This window comes from Chroicocephalus ridibundus, chromosome 13 (genome assembly GCF_963924245.1).
Source record: "Chroicocephalus ridibundus chromosome 13, bChrRid1.1, whole genome shotgun sequence".
Classification (NCBI taxonomy): domain Eukaryota; kingdom Metazoa; phylum Chordata; class Aves; order Charadriiformes; family Laridae; genus Chroicocephalus; species Chroicocephalus ridibundus.
In genome coordinates, this window is record NC_086296.1 from 1,845,288 (window position 1) to 1,864,401 (window position 19,114).

Here is a 19,114-nt window from a genome sequence, read left to right on the forward strand (position 1 = left end):
AGCCGGCTACGCCTGCTCCTGCTGGAAAGCGCTCGGTGCTTCTCCCGGCTGGGTCACGCCGCACAGGGCTCGTCCCACACACAAAGGTCAGCTCGTACTAGAACACCGCAGCTCTGAGTTTTAGGTATGGTTAAAACTGCTTTCTGTGGGTTTTTTTGGCTAATTATAAAAATTAGCTCAAAGTTTCAAAGAATGGGAGGAAAAAACCAAACAGAAGCCCAGTCTGCCTTTCAGACGTATCACTTCTGTTCTTCAGAATGACAGTCATCTCTGCTGGTGGATGAAGCAGGATTGTCCCTAGCCCCTGTGTTGTGATCATCAACATCATCAAGTCTTTGGAGTCACATGCATGGCAGCTGTAAAAACAAAAAGCTGAAATCAAGGCAAAACAAAAAGCCCCGGAGGCTGATTACGGTGAAGCAATCAATGCACAAAGCAGTAATCCCCTGAGCCCCTTTGAGGAAGGTGTTGTGTGAGCCTTTCTCAAGAGCAGCAGAAGCTGGAAGTCAAAACATAACTCCCTCACCGAGGAAGGGCTTAAGAAGAAGCCATCTGCAGAGCACGGAAAAGCAGCCAGTCATCAAGATACAAAACGGAGGGGCCAGATGAACAAGAAGAAAATTAACTTAAGAGGAATAACCTCCTTCCCCTACCAAGTCCAAGGAAAAAAAAAAAAACACAATAAAAAAAACCCCAAACCCAAACCAGTTCTTGAACACAGCCCCAGTGAAGATGAGAAAAAGCAGCATCCCATCCCATCCCATCCCATCCCATCCCATCCCTTTTGAGGGAAGCTAGCCGAAGAGGAGCAAGGCCACCGCACACCACAAGTACGCCCATGGGGGGCTTGAAAGATCACCTGAGACATACAAAATAGACAACAGACAAAATTTCACCTGAATGACGTGAACAAATATATAAAGACTTAGGTACATTTTACGAAAGAAAAAACATTTAAGCTACTTCCGTCCTGCTAGCAAAACTAAAGGATCATTTTATGGAGAATGTCTCTCCACGACTCGATGTTAAGTTCTGCCCTGGGTGACATCACCCGGTAGCTTTACGGCAGGACCAAAAGGTCCTTCTGAGTGCCCGCGCAGGGGCGGCTGCCTGTGACATCACACAGTGGCCAGCGCCCGGGTGCCACCCACCCGCCACGCCAGCACCAGGGCAGCCACATGGTGCGTGGGCATCCCATCTGCCACCACGCATGATGCACACCAGCACCCACTCATGCAGCTCCCCCCAGCTCTCCCACCATGGATGACGCTGTGGTGCTTGGGATGAAAGGCTACAGCCTGAGCAAGACGCTTGGAGAAGGCTCTTACGGCAAAGTGAAATCTGCCTACTGCGACCGGCTGAAATGCAACGTGGCCATCAAGATAATCAACAAGAATGAAACTCCTCAGGACTGCCTGGAAAGATTTCTCCCCAGGGAAATAGAAGCTTTGAAACGTTTGCGCCACCCCTCAATCATCAAAACCTATGAGATTTTTGAGTCATCAGCTGGGAAAGTGTACATCGTGATGGAGCTGGGGGAAAAGGGAGACCTCCTGGACTACATCAAGACCACAGGAGCTATGAGAGAAGACATCGCTCGCATCAAGTTCAAACAGTTGGCTTCTGCCATCAAGCATTGCCACGACTCGGACATAGCTCACAGGGACCTGAAATGTGAGAACATCCTTCTCGATGAAAACCTCAACATCAAGCTGTCAGACTTTGGCTTTTCCAAATCCTTGTCTCGGGATGAAAATGGAAAAACTATTCTCAGCAAAACCTTCTGCGGGTCTGCCGCATACGCAGCCCCCGAAGTGCTGCAGGGCATCCCTTGCGACCCCAGGATTTCTGACATATGGAGTCTGGGTGTCATCCTGTATACAATGGTCTACGCTTTAATGCCATTTGATGATTCCAATGTCAGGAACATGATCTCTATGCAGAAACAACACAGGATTCCCTTCCCCAACTCAAAACACCTGACGGTAGAGTGCAAGGACCTCATTTACCACTTGCTCCAGCCCAATGTGTCTCAGAGGTTGTGCATAGATGAAGTTTTGAAACACTCATGGTTGCAGGCTCCAAAATCCACCATCCCATCCCCTCTGCCAGCTGCAGAAGAGGGTGAGCATTCCCAAAACCTGTGCGAACGAAAGCCTGAGCACAAGCTGCAAACCAAATCCTAATCTGCAGAATGGGAAGCAGAAGAGAAAGAAAAGGGAACCTCCTGAGGATGGTGAACTGGTGGATTTTCAGTTTCAACTTCTCTGGACGCTTTCAGAAATAGCCCTCATCTTTTGCTTTATGAAGTATAGCAACAGAAGACAAGGTGCATCTGCTGAGGTGAACGAACAGCTTAACACCACTATTCTCCAAAGACCTGTCTCCAATATGGTTTGCGGGGTCGAGAAGGGACTGTGAAAACACATCGCAAAGTTGCTTTCAGCGCTGCTGATATTTAACAGCTCTTACACTCACGTTTCTCAAGTTCCTGACTACACCAGCTGCAGGCTTCACGCGTGCATCAACCACATTCTAGATTCAGTAAGTGAGAGGGCATATTATTAGGAAGTGTGAACTGATGTCTGAAACTGTATGCATACTGTTTTCATGATGTACCACCTCTCCTGACAGGCCCACTGTACGTTCAAGAACATCAGTTTAAACACCACTTAAATTAAAGAGAAACCCTCTAAAATTCTGAGTCATGTCTGAATATATACATGGTCGTATCCTCTCTCCCGCAAAGCACAAAACCAAAACGCTGAAAGAAAGTCCAGTTCAACGTTTTAGGAAGGCTTACCACATTTTATAAATAGACATATCTGTACAGAAACATATTTAAATGCATTGCCATCTTAAAAAGAGAAATATATCTTTAAAAAAATTATCGCCATTTTCCAAAAGTTCAGAATCTTTTCTGCCACTGCAGGAAGGATCCTTTTGCTACAGCAGCCCTGTGCATCCCACCTATGCAGCTCAAAGGGAAGTTATACCACAGCAGGAGAGACTCTGCTTCCAAAAAGCACATCACAGGCTATTTTCACTATATAGTCTAGAGTAACGCTGGTCCCAGGTCTCATAACCGCTGGCTTCCACTCTGGCAGCTGGATCTAGACACCCTTTACTGCCCGTGGCTCACAACATCCAGTTTGCAGACAGCCGAGCACAGCCAGTTCACTGTCGCCTTGCTGGTGACTGGAATATTCAGCAATCAGATGCCTTCCTTCTTTTCGGAAGCTGCAGTAAATTGTCTGTGATTGACGTAGTATCCTGAGATACCGGTGTCTGAGATACTGTCCTAGGTTGCGGGGTGCTCGTGGGTGTATGAGGCCCATTTGCTGGGGTCTTGTAAGCAGGGGTTCCTGTGTGGGCTGGGGAAGGAGTATAGCTGGCTCGCAGGGCTTTGTCGGTATATTTACTTGCAGTCCTGTTTACTAGTCTTTGCAAAGCTGGTGACATTCCCGGGCTCAGTCCTTTTGGAGTGAGGCTGGAACAGAATAAACAGTTTTAAAAGATTTTACAGTAAAAATCTGCCGTTTATCAGGAAGAGCATCAATGCTTCCACAGGTGACCTTGGTGTCCATTTCCCCCACAAAGCAGACCCACTGGCTACAGAAGTCACCCTGCCCGCAGGTAAATGCAGCCTGTTTCTCTAAAGAGAGAAGTGACAGAGAAACCTCCTACATCCCTCCCAAACCTGAGTGGCACTGCGTGCCTTTTCCTTCAAGCCTGTTCTGTCCTTCCCATGACCCAGCCAAGCAAACCTTATCATGTCTCCTCTTTGCAATGAGGCAAGACACCGATTCCAGATGCATTGCTGGGTGGCTGCAGGGCAGAACAGAATGTTGACAAGAGGGAGTATCAGGGACAGCCACTGGTTTCCAGAAACTTTTAGTCTGACTGCATTTCTTCCAGCATCCAGTACATTGATCATTTGTTGATTTAAATCTCATGAGAAAATACCCACCCCCAATCCTCCTGTCAGAAGAGAAGTCTCACCTGGCCAAGTTTTCTGTCACTTTTCGAAGGGCCTCCTGCTTCTTTGCTCGGTTTTTAGCTGCCACTTCATTGGCCATCTTGAGTCCTAACCTCTCACGGCGCCCAGGCTCCAGGATCTATAAACGCATCACAGAGTTCACTCGCAAAGGCACTCATACGAGTGCTGCATAAATGAGTCAAAGCACCTTCACAGTTGGATTCCAGCCTAAAGGGATCTAAACCGGGGAGACGTGGGGTCAGCCCACACCCCTCTGCTGCTGTATGAAAGCCAGAGGGGACACGGACACCTCCAACCTGCCTTAGCAAGTAATGAAAATGGTAAAACCAGTTCAGTGAAGGAAGCAGCCATTATCTCTGGCATTTCCTCCTGCTGTCTCTTCTAGACAAACAATGTCACCTGCGTCTGGCCTGGCCTGGCCGGTAGCCAGCCAGCTCTCAGGCAAACAGAGACATTGCTAAACAGCAGGAGAACCAGTCAAGGGCTTCAGAGTCTGACGAAACAGAGGCACATAGAGCAAATTACACCTTTCTTAAACTAAGTCTCAGACAGCTCACATTCAATGACACCAGCAGGGGACAGGTGGCATGCAGGGTCAGGTGCTATAAGCAAAGCCAGAGCACCTTTTCTACTCTCAAGCGATACACCTGCCTCAGGCTGTGACAGCCAGAAGAGCAAGACAGAGGGAAATCCAACAATTATTCATTCATATATTCAAAATCAGAGAAATCAGGCGTCTCTTCGGCTTCCTCTGAAAGCCCCTCTGTCTGGGCCCACCACCAAATATCGAGTCTCACTCTCCTGCCAACAGCGTGTGTTCCACCTCGCGTATCTTCCACCAAGTAGCTTTCAAGTAGAGCCATGCCCACCTCCACCCTCCAAGCAGAACCTAGATTATTAGTCTCAAGGACAGGGAACACAGCCCAGACATGCGTCACACTCCCACAACAATGTTAATCTATTAGTTACTCACTTGCCTTTCCCTTCTTAGTCCTCCCCCCACGAAAAGAATGACATGCTGACTCCCGACAGGAAATACCTTGTAGGCTGGTCCAGGTGTTCTGTCCACATACGGCGTTTCTGACCCTTCTAGACGCAACGGGGTGCTTTCGATTTCACCCCATGTCATAAAAGGAGACTCATTCACACCTAAAAACAAATTTTAAAAGTCATGCTCGTGTAAGACATCTGACTATTTGATCACCACAAAAAATCCACAGAAGCAAATTATGAAATGCAGCAAATTCATCAACACACAAAGGAGCTCCTCCGCTGCAGGGGAAATCACAGTCAATGTTGAAATGTGGTTCCCATTAAAAGGGCATGACCTTAAACTCACAGGATTGCCTGTGGCTGTGTCACCCTCTAGGTTACAACACTCCAGCTCTGTCCTTTCCATGTGTTTATTTTTCCATTTGGTGAGCTTTTGCTTTGTGACACTTATATTTTTCCCCTCTACAGTACTAGTCTTCCCCTTTGCTATTGTATGAAAGCTCCTTCAACATGGGGAACGGTTTAAAAGCAGGGAAACAAAGAGCCCAAGTAAGTCACTGGCCAGAAAATCCTGCTGTCCAGGGTTTGGAAGAGGCATTTACAAGGGAGAAAGGAGGTGGGCTCCAAACGCCACCTACAGGCTTTCCACAGGAAAAGGCTCAGCATGTTCACCTTTTAGCATAATAACAAAAGACAGGGAAACATAATGCCTGGTAAAAAACAGCCAAAAATTCAGATGCCACATTTCAACTGGAAGAAAAATAATCAGTTTGTTCTAACTGAAAGTATCCCGTGGCTAATACATTTGAACAAAAGGAATCTATAATACAGAAGTGTCTTCAGACAAAGGAAGAACCTAGAGAGCAGTAGACCTGGAGGAAAACAGCGGGTTACACTGCGAAGGAAGTGAGATATGCCACATCCCCCTGAGCCAGGCTGTACCATCACTCAGCAAACTACTGGAGACACTGACAAGAATGCTCCTCATTTTGAAAAATAAGCGCCTGAACTCATTGGAATTTTAATGTTAGTGAAATGTTTGAATTCTTATCTTTAAGCTCTAGAGAAGCCCCACCCAGGGCTAAAACACGCAGCCACAGCACCCCAGTTGCCTAGGAAGGCTCACCGCCCTCTAGGTGATTCCTAAGCAATTGCACAGCAGCTTGCTCCGAGCCTCTCGGGTACAGCGTGACTTCTCTTGCCAGCGTATTGCACTAGCGTTTAAGCACTGCATCAAGCTGGCACACACAGTACACAAGAAAGTCATCAGCTCATGAAGCATGTACAGGTAGAAGGTTTACTTCCTTCTCTAAACCAACGACACCCCAGTGTTGAACAGACAGAGCATCAAAATAAGTGCAGTAGCAGTTCTCTTACATCAGAAAAAATAAGAAAACCCTCTTACCAGGCGCAGGAGAGGGGGTAGCCACAAATCCATATCCATTCACTTTTGGAGACTCTTGGGGTATCAGTTCTTTCCCATCTGGCCCCACTTTGCCCTGTTTGTACTGAAATAAAAAAAGACAAATGTCACTCATATGGAGAAAGGTGTGAGTCAGCTGGATCTAGCACACACAGAGTTCTCCTGGTTGATAAACAACACCAGAGGGTAGAGTCTAACGAGGTTTTAGTCAGAAGAAGGAAAATTATCCAACCTGAGCATTGAGGGCTGCAGCTTGCTGGAGCTGTGATTTGCTCACAGCTTGGCTAAAAGGGTCCTTCACAAAACGGGTGTTTCGATGGACAACTTCCCTGGGCTTCTTGAATACATCATCCTCATCAGGTACACCTTGAAAAGCAGAAAGGTTTTAAGGAAAGGCTCAGGTAACACCGGGCAGCGTGCTCTAAAGCTCCCGACCAACACGACACTTGCCACACATTCCTGCACAACACAGAATCCATCAGCAATGGCAATGTGTATCTCTAGCAATTTAAAACAATATTTGCACAAGACATATGCTTTGTAACACCTGAAATGTATAAATTAAGATCAGATTTTAATATTTTTTTAAAACAGTCAACACGACTTTCTTTTCTCTACTTCACTGTTTTGCAGAAATTATCAATTGTACATTTATACCCAAAAAGAAAACTGCATTTACCAAATGATACAGTTTTCTACAGCAACCAAGGGCCAAACAAGCCCAAGCAGCACCGTTTGAGTAGAAGCAAAGAATGAATAAAGATGACAAGAAAATGCTCATAAATAAGACAGACCAAACTGGAAAGAGCTTTGGCTCCTGATACAAGTGCTTCTGTAGTACAGATAACGTGCTTCTCAGTGACAAATAGAACATGATCAAACTTTGCTATCAGAGGGAAAGGAGCAAGGTTCAAATAAAGAAAAGAAAAAAAATGAAAAACTTCTTAACAACTTTATATATATATGAACTTCACTGAAGAAAAAGTGCAGTATTACCAGTAAGAGCTCCTTGGCCATCTACAGAAGTGCCGTAAGCACTGTTTGGAGTCAACCCCCGCCTAGAACCAAAGCCTCTCCTGAGAAACCCGCACACCTCACCTGTTGGATAATACATGAGGGTGTTTCGAGCCGTGTACTCCCAGGTCTCCAGTCCAGCTTTCACATTCTCCAGAGCTTGTTGCTCTGCTGAAGGAAGTGCCAGGTTCTCATTGTGTCGCTGAAAGGGTGATGGAAAAAAAAAAAAAAAAGACAACCCACATTAAAAAAGGGAAAAAAAAATAAAAACAGGTCTGAAAGACTCCTGTGATCTTTTAATCAGGCATACACAACTTGGAGAGCTCAATCATGAGCTCAGCTACCTGCCCTGGCACACTCTGCATCTGGCATGGCAGAAGCACACTCTCTCGGGCAAGTGGCACTTGAGAAACCATCCTGTTCCCGGGGGAGCTTGCAAACAACAACTCTGTATGCAGTTCTGGTATAAAATCAAGTGAGAACTAACTTCTCAGAAAGATGATGTTTATGACTTTTTTATTACATCTTGTGACAACACTTTTGATGGTTCAAACGTTTTTCTGTTTTTTCTCTACTAATCAAAATTCAAATGAAGCATTCAGTGCTAAGTAAGGGAAGAGTAACATACGATGGTTATATCTAATATAAAGGCAGTCTACAAGGTCTTGGCACATAATCTTGAGAGAGTATTTGTACCAGCCTAGTCTCATGCAAACTGTATTAGCTGAGGCAAGCAGTAACAAAAGAACAAACACTGCTTCAATACTTAGTCAGAGTTTTCAAACATTTCCATTGGCAGTAGAGGTATGGAAGCATTTGATATATTCACACGATTACTCATGTGCTGTTATCAGCTTCCTAGTGCCACTGATACCACCAAGAAACTAATACAATGCAGTCAGCCACCAATAAGTTATGCCATTTTAAAATACTCACACTAATTAAACTAGACAATTACTGCCAGACGCTATATATTAGAGACATCAACTGACATTGTCTTTAATAGGTATTGTCCACATACATTTAAATAGCAGTATTATCACTGAAAACGTTAAATGAAGCATAGTGAAGTTGTCTGCTACACAAACGGGCATGTTGTGCAAGGAAATGCAAGGTCTGAGCAGGGGGCTGGCTGACAGGAAGACACACAACATCAGCACAAGACCGGCTCTGGCAACTTCACCTTCACCTGAAACAACCCCCGTGCTTTGGGAACATTCTCCTGCTCTGTACCCTTTAATTCTGGATGAAAGCACTTGAGCAACGAAGATGCATAAGGAGTCACAGAGGGCATTTTTATTGTAATAGACTCCAAGTGTTTACATTAGCTGGGATAAAAACAAACACTCACTCACAACAACAGCAGTAAGCACTCATGCGTCAGTGCCAAATTTCATTACAAGGCACTGCAGCTCACATCCATCACTGACGCATCTGGCAACAGCGCCAGCTGCTCACTGCTGATGGAGAAAGATTGACATGGCAGCCCCAGAAGAGCTCCTGAACCTCCCACGAAGCTAGCCAAGGAAGACAGCACAGCCAGACATACTATGGACAGTACTTTACTTTGGCAGCTGAATGGATTATTACTGATAATAAAACCAGAAAACTGAAATGAGATAAAAAAAAAAATCTAACTCCAAATAACAAAAGGCTGATGGATGAACAATGGATGAACTGCTCTCAGCTGTTCTCCCTGGTATTGCTGCTTATGGAAGAGACTGCCAAAAACAGCAATACTTGCACTTAGTGCAATGCTTCACAGTCTCAAAGCTTTAGGAAGAGACAGATGCCCAGTGACTGTGTCAACACTGGTCTTGCATTATAGATGAGGAAAAAACAGGACTGCAAAAAGAAGCAATGAGCTGTCACAGAACGCAGGAAACCCAGGATTAGCTCAGATTTAGATGTGATCACCCACCCCATGCACCTGTTATTCAAAATCAAGACCTCTCTATTCTTATTCAGTAATAAGAGTAATTCACCAGTCTAATGCAATAACCCCATGCTCAGAATCGATGAATTCTCATCTGTATTTACAGCAGGATTTGAAAACAGAAGGTAAGATAATACTCTGTTTAATCAAACAAGAAAGAAATACAGTAAAATGGTATTTCCCCGTTGCATCACTTTGGAAGAGCAGAGGTAGAGCTGAGCCATTTCCCTACCTGTGTGTACTCCTCTTCTGCACTGTACAGCCAAGCGTGCTTGATTTTCTCCTTCTCTTTGGCCACTTCCATGATCTGCTCAAACGAAGCATTATCTTCACTCGTGTGTTTTGCTAAGAAGCTGTCCAGACTGGGAAGTGTGTCTTTATCATCTTTTTCTGCTTCTCCTAACAAGAGGAGGGAAGAAGGCTGAGAAAGTTCAATACCTCCCTTTCTATGAAAGCACTATATGTAACTCTTAATCCCTTCTGACAGTGAAACTTCTACCGACCCACTAATAATTAACATGAAGCTTGGTGAAAAAAATATATACACGCAGAGCAGTCCCGTAATAAATTATTTTTTGGAAGATGTATTACCAATTTTCACATAGAACCTTTTATTGCATTTATAGCTACTTGTTTTAAAGGGAAAATGCGTTAAGTGGCCAGCTCCTAGCAGACATTTCTAATATACTATATGAATAGCTCCGTCCCTACAATCTTTGTTTACTTACAGAATTAATTTCAGGGACACAGGAAAAATTTACTGCCTTCAAAGAGATCAACAGAGTTAAGAATTTACACAGCCATAAAGAGACCCATAATTGTGAATTCACACACATGATGTAAAACGCTAGGTCAAGTTCAACTTCGAAGTGATCATTTTCACCTACTAAAAGGTTAAAGGAAACTGCTTAAATATCTGCTAAATAGCCAAATCCCTTACAGGAGAAGGAGCTCACAAAAGTATTTTTCTGCTGCTGAAGAATTCAGCAAGAGAAACATCATTCTCCTACCTTCCTCTGCAGCTTTGATGCCAGCTTTGGATTTATTCCCCAGTGGAAGGCCACCTGGATGCACTTCTGGGGTTTCAAATGTGGCTGGAGTAACATCTGTGACAGAAAAGAAAAGGTTCACATGGTTACTAGAGCACAGAACGGGACACTTGTGACATCTTCTACCACAGAAATGGTGCCAAACAAGTCACAGAAAACATATCAAAAGAAAAACAATTTAATTAAAAAATTATGAAAAGACACCAAAATATTCTATTCTGTCTCAACCACAGAACAAGATTTTGCTCTCATCTAAGACATTATTTTTCTCCTGCTGAGAAAAATTCACAGAAGAGCCACAGCCCAATATATTTGCTACCCTATCTACAGCTTTTGCCAAAAGAATCAAGCAGCCAGCATAACAATCCTAACCAAGGCCAGGGCCAGCACCTGCAGTTGGGGAAGAAGGGAAACACTTGGTGACACATGCCCTTTGCCATGAGAAAGCTGGTTACCTAAACCCCACTGCGAGAGCTCGGCCAGGGACTGGGCTTTAGAAGAAACAAGTGAACTTGAAGTGAAAGCAAACATACACCAGGGGAGCAGATGCCTGCTGGGCAAACCTTTGGTAATCACGAGCTTCCAACACAACACCTTCTGTCCTCAATATATTAAAATCTTACATGTCTGTAGACGCAACAAGAACCCCTAAAACTATAATAATGATTAAAAATATAGCTTACAGTTTCTGATAGCATAATATTGCACATCAGAGCATGTAACATTCCCAAGGGAGCAGGAACTTGGCAAAAGATGCCCATGAGAAATGGGTATTCAATAGCTGTTTTTTCCAAAACCATCCCCCAAGAAGGAATTATTAGACAACATCAAAGACAAATTCAGTATCAGTCATCAGATACTGGCTATTGCCCCATCTGGTATACTAATTCCCACACCATGTCAATCTTGATTCTTTAGGATAAGCACTGCCCGCACAAAGTTAGATAAACCCGAGCAGTAATATCAGACATAAAACCTTTATGCCTCATTGAGCCAGTTCTTACAGGGTGCAGGTGTGCCCCTCGATGATTTGCCCAAGGAGGAGCCAAACTTGATAGCAATTTGTCTCATTTTCTCCAAGTCACCGTTTTCTTCAGCCTCCAGATATTCCTTCTGCGCTCGCAACTTCTCCACGTCAGGAAAGAAATCTCGCTGAATGATCTTCTCTAAGCCCTACAAACAGAGGGACAACTGCAAGGCCGTGTTGGGACACCTAGGAGCGCCGGCTCGGCCCGGGGCTGGCCACGGGCAGCCCCCGGGACGGACAGGCAGCACTCGGGTGCTTCCAGCCGAGGCTGGGCCGCGCTGACAGCTGGCGCCGCAGCCGGTGTGGGAGCCCAAGCGGCGGCCCCAGAGCTGCCGCGGCCCTAGGCCCGGCCCGCGGCCGGCGTTCGAGCGGGCAGCGGCCGCGGGCGGACCCGAGCCGGGGCGATCCGAGGCGGAAGCCGCCCGGCCTGGCTGCCAGGAGAGGCCCAGGCCCGCCAGCCTACCTCGATGTAGGCCTCCTCATCCAGGATCTTCTTCGGGCGCCTCGCAGCCGGTGAGGTCGCCCCCTTTCCCGTCGCCCCCTTTCCCGTCGCCCCCTTTCCCGTCGCCCCCTTTCCCGTCGCCACGGCGGCGCCCACGGCGGCAGCCGGCACCACGGCGCCGGAGGGGGCCTCTGGAGCCGCCGCCGCCGCCGCCTCCATCGCACCGGAACCCGGGCGGCCGCGAGCGCCCTGACCCTCCGCAGACACCGTCGCCAGCGCGACGCGCCGTGACGTCACACCTCCGCGCCACGGGGAGACACCCCCCCCGCCCCGCCCCGGGGAGACGCACGGCGCAGAGGACGCGGCGGCCAGCGCGCCCCCTGTCGGCCGGGAGGACCCGCCCGGTGCCGCTCCGGTTCAACGGCGCGACCTCGGCCCGGCGGAGGGGCGGCCTCACGGGCCGGGCTCTGCCGGGCCGCGGGGGGCTGCGCCCGGGACACCGGCCCCCGGCACCCACAGGCCGCGCGTTGGGTCTGTCCCCTCCAGCGCCCCCACGACCGCCCGCAGGGCGCCTCAGAGACACCCCCGGGGAGCGGGACCGCCGCCCGGGTGCTGGAGGGCTGTGGAAGGCCGCTCCAGGGCCGCGGGATAGGCGGAGGCCTCCCGGGGCCGTGAGGCAGGCGAAGGCCCTGGGGGGAGCAGGCCCCGCCATCGGGCACAGGCAGGGCCCCCCGCCGCCGTCTCCCCACAGCACCGGCAGAGGTGACGGGACAGTTTTATTTATTTCACTGCTTTACAGGACGTGGTTCGCCTTTGGCCCTGCTGGGGACACGGACACGGCGCTGACAGGGGACTGGCGCGGGCAGGGTGGAGGTGAGCCGAACGCTCCCCACGCCAGACCCTCGCCACAACAGGTGGATCGCCTCCGCCGCGGGCGGGAGGGAGAAACCCGCGTTTCTTTGTTAAGGAGCAAACTGCCGGCTCACTAAGCCCAACCCCAAAAGCAACTCCAGATGCCATTGGGGTGCTGAAAATAGGACGCATTCATTTGCAGGATACTTTGCAAATCTACAGTAGTAAAGCAAGCACAAATACTACCTGCACAGAGCAAAGACAAGAAGGGGAGTCTCCCCTTCTCCTGAAGCACACGTATTTAACACTGGTACAGCTCCATCCCCCGCACGGGCATTTGAGAGCGGTTTCTGCTTAAGCATCTGAGGGTAAGCATCTGCCTGGTGGGTTATTTGCCACGTGAACTAGGTTTGGAAGAGAAACCGGGGCATGGAAGTGTCATGTCTGCTTTTATCTATCCTCCTCCTTTGGGAATCACAGAGATTTCCTTCCGCTTCATTAGTCCCTTTCAGGTTACCCCCTACAGAACCCTTCGGCTATGGGAGATGGATGCTCTTGGCATTCATCTGCTGAGATGCGACCACTAACAGCTCTCCTCGGGGGGCTTCTTGGTGCCTTGGAGGATCAGCGCTGAGGCAGATGCCCTCTTCTGATGCCGCCACTTGGCCCGCCGATTCTTAAACCAAACCTAGAAAGTGCAAAACAAGAAAAGAACTTTTGAATTTCACATGTTACTTGCAGCGGCGCAAGCAGTTACACTCCTGGACTGTACAATGTCAGCTTTAGGATGCTGCATTGTATTTCCCGATATAAAAGCTTGATACAAAATCCAATCACTCCCTCCCCTGCAATCCTGTTCACATACATGTAAGGGGCGCGAGGGAGCTGGGACCCCGTCATGGCAAATTCAGAAGTCAGGCAGATCACATAAATGAGGAATATACCCGTGGGTGCAGGGGATGGGCAGAACTGGGCACGTCTGTGTGTTTACATAGGTGATTCCAGGAGAAGGGGAGTGCGTGGGTTTATGGGAACAGATACCAGAACAAATCAGCCCAGCAGAAGTGTTTATATCCTCCCATAGTTTACCAAACCGAAACTGTGTTTTGTCAAATACCCAAGAATGGTTTTTAAAATGAGGCCCTGGGTCTGCAGCTCCCAAAACAGACAGCGCGATGCCCCGGACTGTGTGCTTTTGGGGTGGCAGCAAACAGCACCTCACCAAGTGTCAGGCTCTCACCTCTACCCTCTCCTCCTTCAAGTGAATGCGGTTTGCCAGGTGCTCGCGGGTGATGACGTCCGGATACTGGTTCTGATGGAAAAGCGTCTCCAGGGCCTGCAGCTGGTCCTCGGTGAATATGGTGCGATGCCGGCGCGTCCGGCGCTGGATCTGGTGGAAAGTCTGCAGCTCGCTCGGGTTCCCCTGGGGGCTCTTACAGACCCTGACAGCCGAGTGGAAGAGACGCATGGGCCAGGGGAACCGGGCGTCTGCAAGGGGAGAGGTACAGCAGCAGTGTTAGGGGTGGGGGGCTGAAACACCCGTCTCGCTCGAGGCAGTTTCAGTCTCCACATGGGGGATTTCTGAACTTTCAGGATGCTCCTGAGCTGCATTTTTAAGGGTTCGTTACTTTTTTTTCTTCGCCCTCCCCACCCCCGCAATGTAGCCAAAGCTTCTTTTCCTTAAAGGACAAGTGAAGTTCCCCAGGACCGATGTCATCAGGAAGCACCGGCACAGCTCTGTGCACGGGCAGCGTGACCATGGGGCCCCACACTCCACAGAGAACTTCCATCCCTAGAAGCATCATCCTCTCGAGTGTTTTACAATAAAACAGTAATGCACAGTAATAAATAGCCCCTGCTGCTTTTAAAAGACCTGTTAACATTGCAGGAAAAAGTGCCTGCTCCTGGGAGCCCTGCTGAGAGCAGAGCTCAGCGAAGCTGAGGTCTGAGCAGGCCACCGTGGTGGCAGGTCAGATGCGATATTGTCACGACCCTCCACAAGCCCTACGCTGTGAATCAAACCCAAACACTCACCCAGCCAACTCGGCGAGTCCTGCAGGGAACGGGTGCTCATGTGAGAACAGCAGCAGCAGTTGCAACCTGCCCCTTCCAGCTCTTCTTCCTCCTCCTCCTCCTCCTCCTGCAGGGAGCTGGCTGGGATGGTCTCCAGCTCACACAGCCCCTTGGGTGCGGAGTCCAAGATGCCTCGCAGGCAGAGCGGGACCAGGACCTGCGAGCTCTTCTCTGCCGGGCTGGAGAGGATGTCCTCAATGCTGAAGGAACACGGCTTCTTGAGGCCTCTCCTGCTGGCATCGGTGCCCGACGCTGGCTCCGAAGACATCCTCTGTCGGCAGCAGCGGCTGCGGGGATGGGCAGCTCAGGCTGAGCGGGGTTTGCTCTCTGGGCGCTCACTCTGGAGCAGGGTCTCGCAAGGAAAAATACGGCTCACATAGCTTTTAAAATGGACCGGCAAAGCCACCCGGAATCGCTGCTTTATCTTGGCATTTCAAGTGACTGTCATTCTTGCAGCCGAGTTTTTCTTTTATACACACACACACACACTTTTTCTCCTTCTAACCTAGCTGCTTTATGACTGAAACCACCCTAAATATATATATATAGAGAGAGATATAATCCCTTTGGAAAGAAAACCGTAAACCCCCTTGTGAATAAAATAAATTCTAACTAATCTTGGCAGCTTTGTGAAGGGTTAGTGTGGATCTAAGATTTAGCTAATCCCACAAAAATGACTGGAGAAGGAAATCTGATTTCTCCATCTCGGGTGTAGATTTGAGGTGGTTATGATCTCCATTGTGCTGCAGCCTCCGATCCAAGGAAGGGGGAGGATAGCTGTTCCCAGCCCGGAAATGGACCAGAGGATTAACTCCTTAAAAGAACCAAATTATCCCTTTCTCTGGCCAAATGAAAGCTTTCCCATCAAAAGAGAGCTGTCATATCATACAATATGAGAGAGGAGAGAGTTCAGCTTAATAAAAAATCATTTTTAACGATAGCACAGCCTTTGGCTGCGCCAGAACTCTCTGTGAAAGTTGATTTATTTTCTGCTGAAAGCAGAGAAATTGTATTTTCCCTCCTTCCCCTTTCCCCCACCTCCGCTGCCCTAAGCACGGTGATAATGCAGATGCTTTGCATGTCTCCAACATACTCTTTGTAAGGATTCAAAGCCCTTAATAAATTAGATTACTGGCAGCTGGCGGCAGCTCTGTGGCATAGCTTAGTGGCACGTACCCCTGCTCGGTGTGGGGAAGGGAGGGGAGGAGGGCAGGCGGTGGGATCCCGCAGCAGCTCGGGCAGGAGCGTGGTCCCGGTGCCACAGCGAAGGGCTGTTCAGTGAGCCCAGAGCAGCCAGGACAGCTGCCGGGGGCAGCCGGGCTTCCCCAAAGCTTTGTCACGCCAATTCCCAACTTCTTCTGGCCAGCAAGAGAAACTGGGGTGAAGTTACGGCTAAGAGCGGTGACTCAGGATGGAGGAGACGCCTGGCACCGACACTCCCGAGGGCAAAGAGCAAGGCCTGGCAGATGCGATCCACGGGAGGAGAGAGGACATCTTCCATCTTGGGTTTGTAACTGAAACGAGTAGGTGGGGTTCAGACAGAGAACCTGGGGTTGAGCTCAGGCCACCTAGGAAAATTTAAACCCGAGTTCTCTTGCCCTCAGCGCGAGTTAAGCCAAGGTGAGTGGTAAGGCTTCAGGAGCTTACTGGGGAACACTCTCCCGCCTGGCGTTTCTTCGCAGGCGAGAGAAGATACCAGTCCCACTCGTGGTACACCAAGGAGACACATAGGTGAGTGTTGTGAAACTGCTGCACATCAGACATCCTCGTGGCACCTCGTGACTTCGCGCCGAACAGCCCAGCGAGCCCTCCAGCATCATGCAAAAATGAGAAACAGTCCGTGGGAAGAGCCCCCTCTCCGTCCCCATTCTCTTCTCCTCGGCCCTGCTTTCTGCCTGCCCTTCCCTTTCTGCCCGCTGCCCGTCTCCCGGTGCCAGGAAGAGATGCCCCATGGCCGCTCTACCTCTGACCCTCAAATCTCTGTAAAATCTCACTTAAAACCAAACCACTGGGTTTTCTTCCATCCCTTTTTTTGCCTCTCCTTCAGCCATTCCGATGGCACGACAAAAATAATAACAACGCTCTGTGAATCTTTACGTATTTGCTGTAGGTTTGAGAGGAAGACGCCTTTGTAGCCGCCCGGTCTGGACGCGTTCACTGCTGAACATGCCCTGCCAAGGCGTCAGTGCTCCGGAGAGGGACTGGGGATGCCCCAGCGCCAGGGATCATCGCAAACTGCTCCCAGTTTCGATGCACGTACTCAGGCGCTGAGGCGGGAGAGGGATGTGGGGCCGGGTTCCGCTCCCCACACCGTGCCAGTCCAGAGGGACTGTAGGGCAGGCAGGCTGGGATGCGCCATGGGCAGACGCAGGATCCGACCCTTTCTGCTCTTGCCTGTAATAATCATAGCCGCGAAGCGGATTAATTCTCATTCCCCGTCCTTAACAAAGGCCACCTTTCCCTGGCCTCCCCTGCCTGTCCCTGCCTCCCCGCCCCACAGGCACTTAGCCTATTAGGATCTCCGCTGATTGCTTTCTTTCATTCCTCCCATACCTTTCACTTCAGAAAATGGACTGGTAATACTTCTTTTATCAAAGAATTATGGGATTTAGGACCCAGATCTTACAAAGAGACTTTTGATAGCTGCTGGTAATCAAATCCCAATCGGCAGACACTTCTCTGCACCCTGTTACCAGAGAGGAATAAAGGAAAGGGATTATTGATGTTCTGTTTACTGAGCCTCCAGGAGATAGGATCGCTGGGCTATTTCATATTAGAAAAGGAAAGGAAAATAAAACAAGAAAGAAAAAAAACATGCAGACAAGAGAGGACAATATAGATATAGATAAAAAGAAAAGAAACAGGCTCTTATCATTTTCTTATTGGTTAAGGAGATTCCAAAGCCATTATAGAGGATTAGCAAAAAGGTTAATCTGCTTTAGCTGTTCATTTGTCAAAAGTGAATTTATAGGGTTTGAAAAATCCTTCCTATGGTGAAACCAGAAAAAGTCCCCCCCCGCCCCCGCCCCTGCCTCCTGCAGGCAGCACAAGGGGATGGGAACAGGAGCCTCCAAGACCCCAAAACATGGGAGCACCTTCCTTTACCCTGCCCCTGCCCAGGCACTTGCACCCGGGGGAGCTCTGGTTTGGCAGCGCTTCCCTGGCTCCCTCCGCCTTGTGGGGTGGCCGCGGGGCTCGGGGAGCGGAGGAGCAGCTCCGAGGGATGTGACTGTCCTCCCACACCACTCTGCCTTACCTGGGTAAATCCCGGGCTGTTCCACAGGTTGGGATCGGCAGCAGACAGGGCAAACCTGGATCCGTGACTGGATTTGGTCATCCACGTTGATTTCTAAAGCAGAACAGAGATGGATGCTGCTGGCAAATGTTGCGAAAAACTCCAGTCTGGGGCTTATCTGTCCCCAAGCAGAGTGCTCACCCAGGGAGCCACATCTCAGCACCCTCCTCGTCACCTGGTGCAGATGCTGGCCTGTCTCAGTCGTGCTCTCCTGGCCTGCCCGTGCCACTGTGGCACGTGCCCAAGTGGCTGATGCCCATCGCTCGCCCCAGTGCCGCTGTGAGAAACAACCCAGGGGAAAAACAACCCTTCAAGCTCAAAACCAGCCAGGAGCACTTTCTTGATAGCTGCTGGGTGAAGCTCAGTGGCATGCGTTAGTCAGGAGTTATAGCTACATTTAATAAAGACACAGAAATCACAGAATGGTTTTGGTTGGAAGGGACCTTTAAAGGTCATTTAGTCCAACCCCCAAATCAACCCTGTGCCAAGTGGCGAAAAGAACCCAACTAAAACCATTTGGATTTGATGATGATTAACATCAAGCGTTATAATAAATCTGTTTTTCTCTCCAAAGGCCATTCCAGCCCGCGGGAAGAAGTGGAGTCCCTCCACTGCCTTTTAGTGAACGTAGCGATAATAGGGATGCTGGCTAATGGGGATGCTGGCAAATGGGGATGGTACCCATGGCGTAGCAGGGGGGCTGTGGGTAACCAAACCCCCCTGACGCATCGAGGCACGACGGAGCGAGACTATTTCACTCTGAAGCATTTCATCGTGGCGTTCCAGAGATCTTACAGCATCTCACGCCGGCCAAGGCTTCCTCTCTGCTCGGCACCAAGCACCGGCTCCCCCGGTTTTCAGCCCTTCTGGGGGCTCTCGCTTTCCACCGGCTATGGAAACAGCTTTCACATGATGTTGCTTTTTAATCCCTGAGTTGCAGCCTGCCCTGGATCCAGCGTCGTGCTGAAGGCTGCGGGGGAAGGCGAGCATCCCCGCCCGGCGATCGCCGG

At 49.3% G+C, this 19,114-nt stretch overlaps 3 protein-coding genes and 2 long non-coding RNA genes across 5 annotated transcripts; 2 read left to right on the forward strand and 3 right to left on the reverse strand.

The window, feature by feature from the left end:
* Nucleotides 1-1,253: 1,253 nt before the first annotated feature.
* Nucleotides 1,254-2,186, forward strand: TSSK2 (testis specific serine kinase 2). The gene has a single exon (XM_063351330.1). The coding sequence runs from the start codon at nucleotides 1,260-1,262 to the stop codon at nucleotides 2,184-2,186; it is 927 nt and encodes a 308-aa protein (XP_063207400.1). The 5' UTR covers nucleotides 1,254-1,259.
* Nucleotides 2,187-2,787: 601 nt separating this feature from the next.
* On the reverse strand, nucleotides 2,788-12,114 carry ESS2 (ess-2 splicing factor homolog). Its single transcript, XM_063351474.1, has 10 exons — nucleotides 11,906-12,114; nucleotides 11,420-11,588; nucleotides 10,377-10,472; nucleotides 9,599-9,765; nucleotides 7,515-7,632; nucleotides 6,649-6,782; nucleotides 6,399-6,501; nucleotides 5,040-5,149; nucleotides 4,003-4,118; nucleotides 2,788-3,490 (listed from the first exon to the last, which is right to left on the reverse strand). Exons 1-10 carry the CDS (start codon nucleotides 12,101-12,103, stop codon nucleotides 3,208-3,210), a joined length of 1,494 nt encoding a protein of 497 aa, XP_063207544.1. The 5' UTR covers nucleotides 12,104-12,114; the 3' UTR covers nucleotides 2,788-3,207.
* Nucleotides 12,115-12,352: 238 nt separating this feature from the next.
* Nucleotides 12,353-14,123, forward strand: LOC134522892 (uncharacterized). The gene is made up of 3 exons (XR_010073166.1): nucleotides 12,353-12,757; nucleotides 12,939-13,104; nucleotides 13,999-14,123. It is a non-coding gene; the product is annotated as an uncharacterized LOC134522892 (long non-coding RNA).
* Nucleotides 13,103-15,269, reverse strand: GSC2 (goosecoid homeobox 2). Its single transcript, XM_063351139.1, has 3 exons — nucleotides 14,771-15,269; nucleotides 13,977-14,224; nucleotides 13,103-13,424 (listed from the first exon to the last, which is right to left on the reverse strand). Exons 1-3 carry the CDS (start codon nucleotides 15,075-15,077, stop codon nucleotides 13,320-13,322), a joined length of 660 nt encoding a protein of 219 aa, XP_063207209.1. The 5' UTR covers nucleotides 15,078-15,269; the 3' UTR covers nucleotides 13,103-13,319.
* A 657-nt stretch (nucleotides 15,270-15,926) lies between these two features.
* LOC134522969 (uncharacterized) lies at nucleotides 15,927-19,050 on the reverse strand. Its single transcript, XR_010073184.1, has 3 exons — nucleotides 18,900-19,050; nucleotides 18,066-18,158; nucleotides 15,927-17,203 (listed from the first exon to the last, which is right to left on the reverse strand). It is a non-coding gene; the product is annotated as an uncharacterized LOC134522969 (long non-coding RNA).
* Between the last annotated feature and the right edge of the window lie 64 nt (nucleotides 19,051-19,114).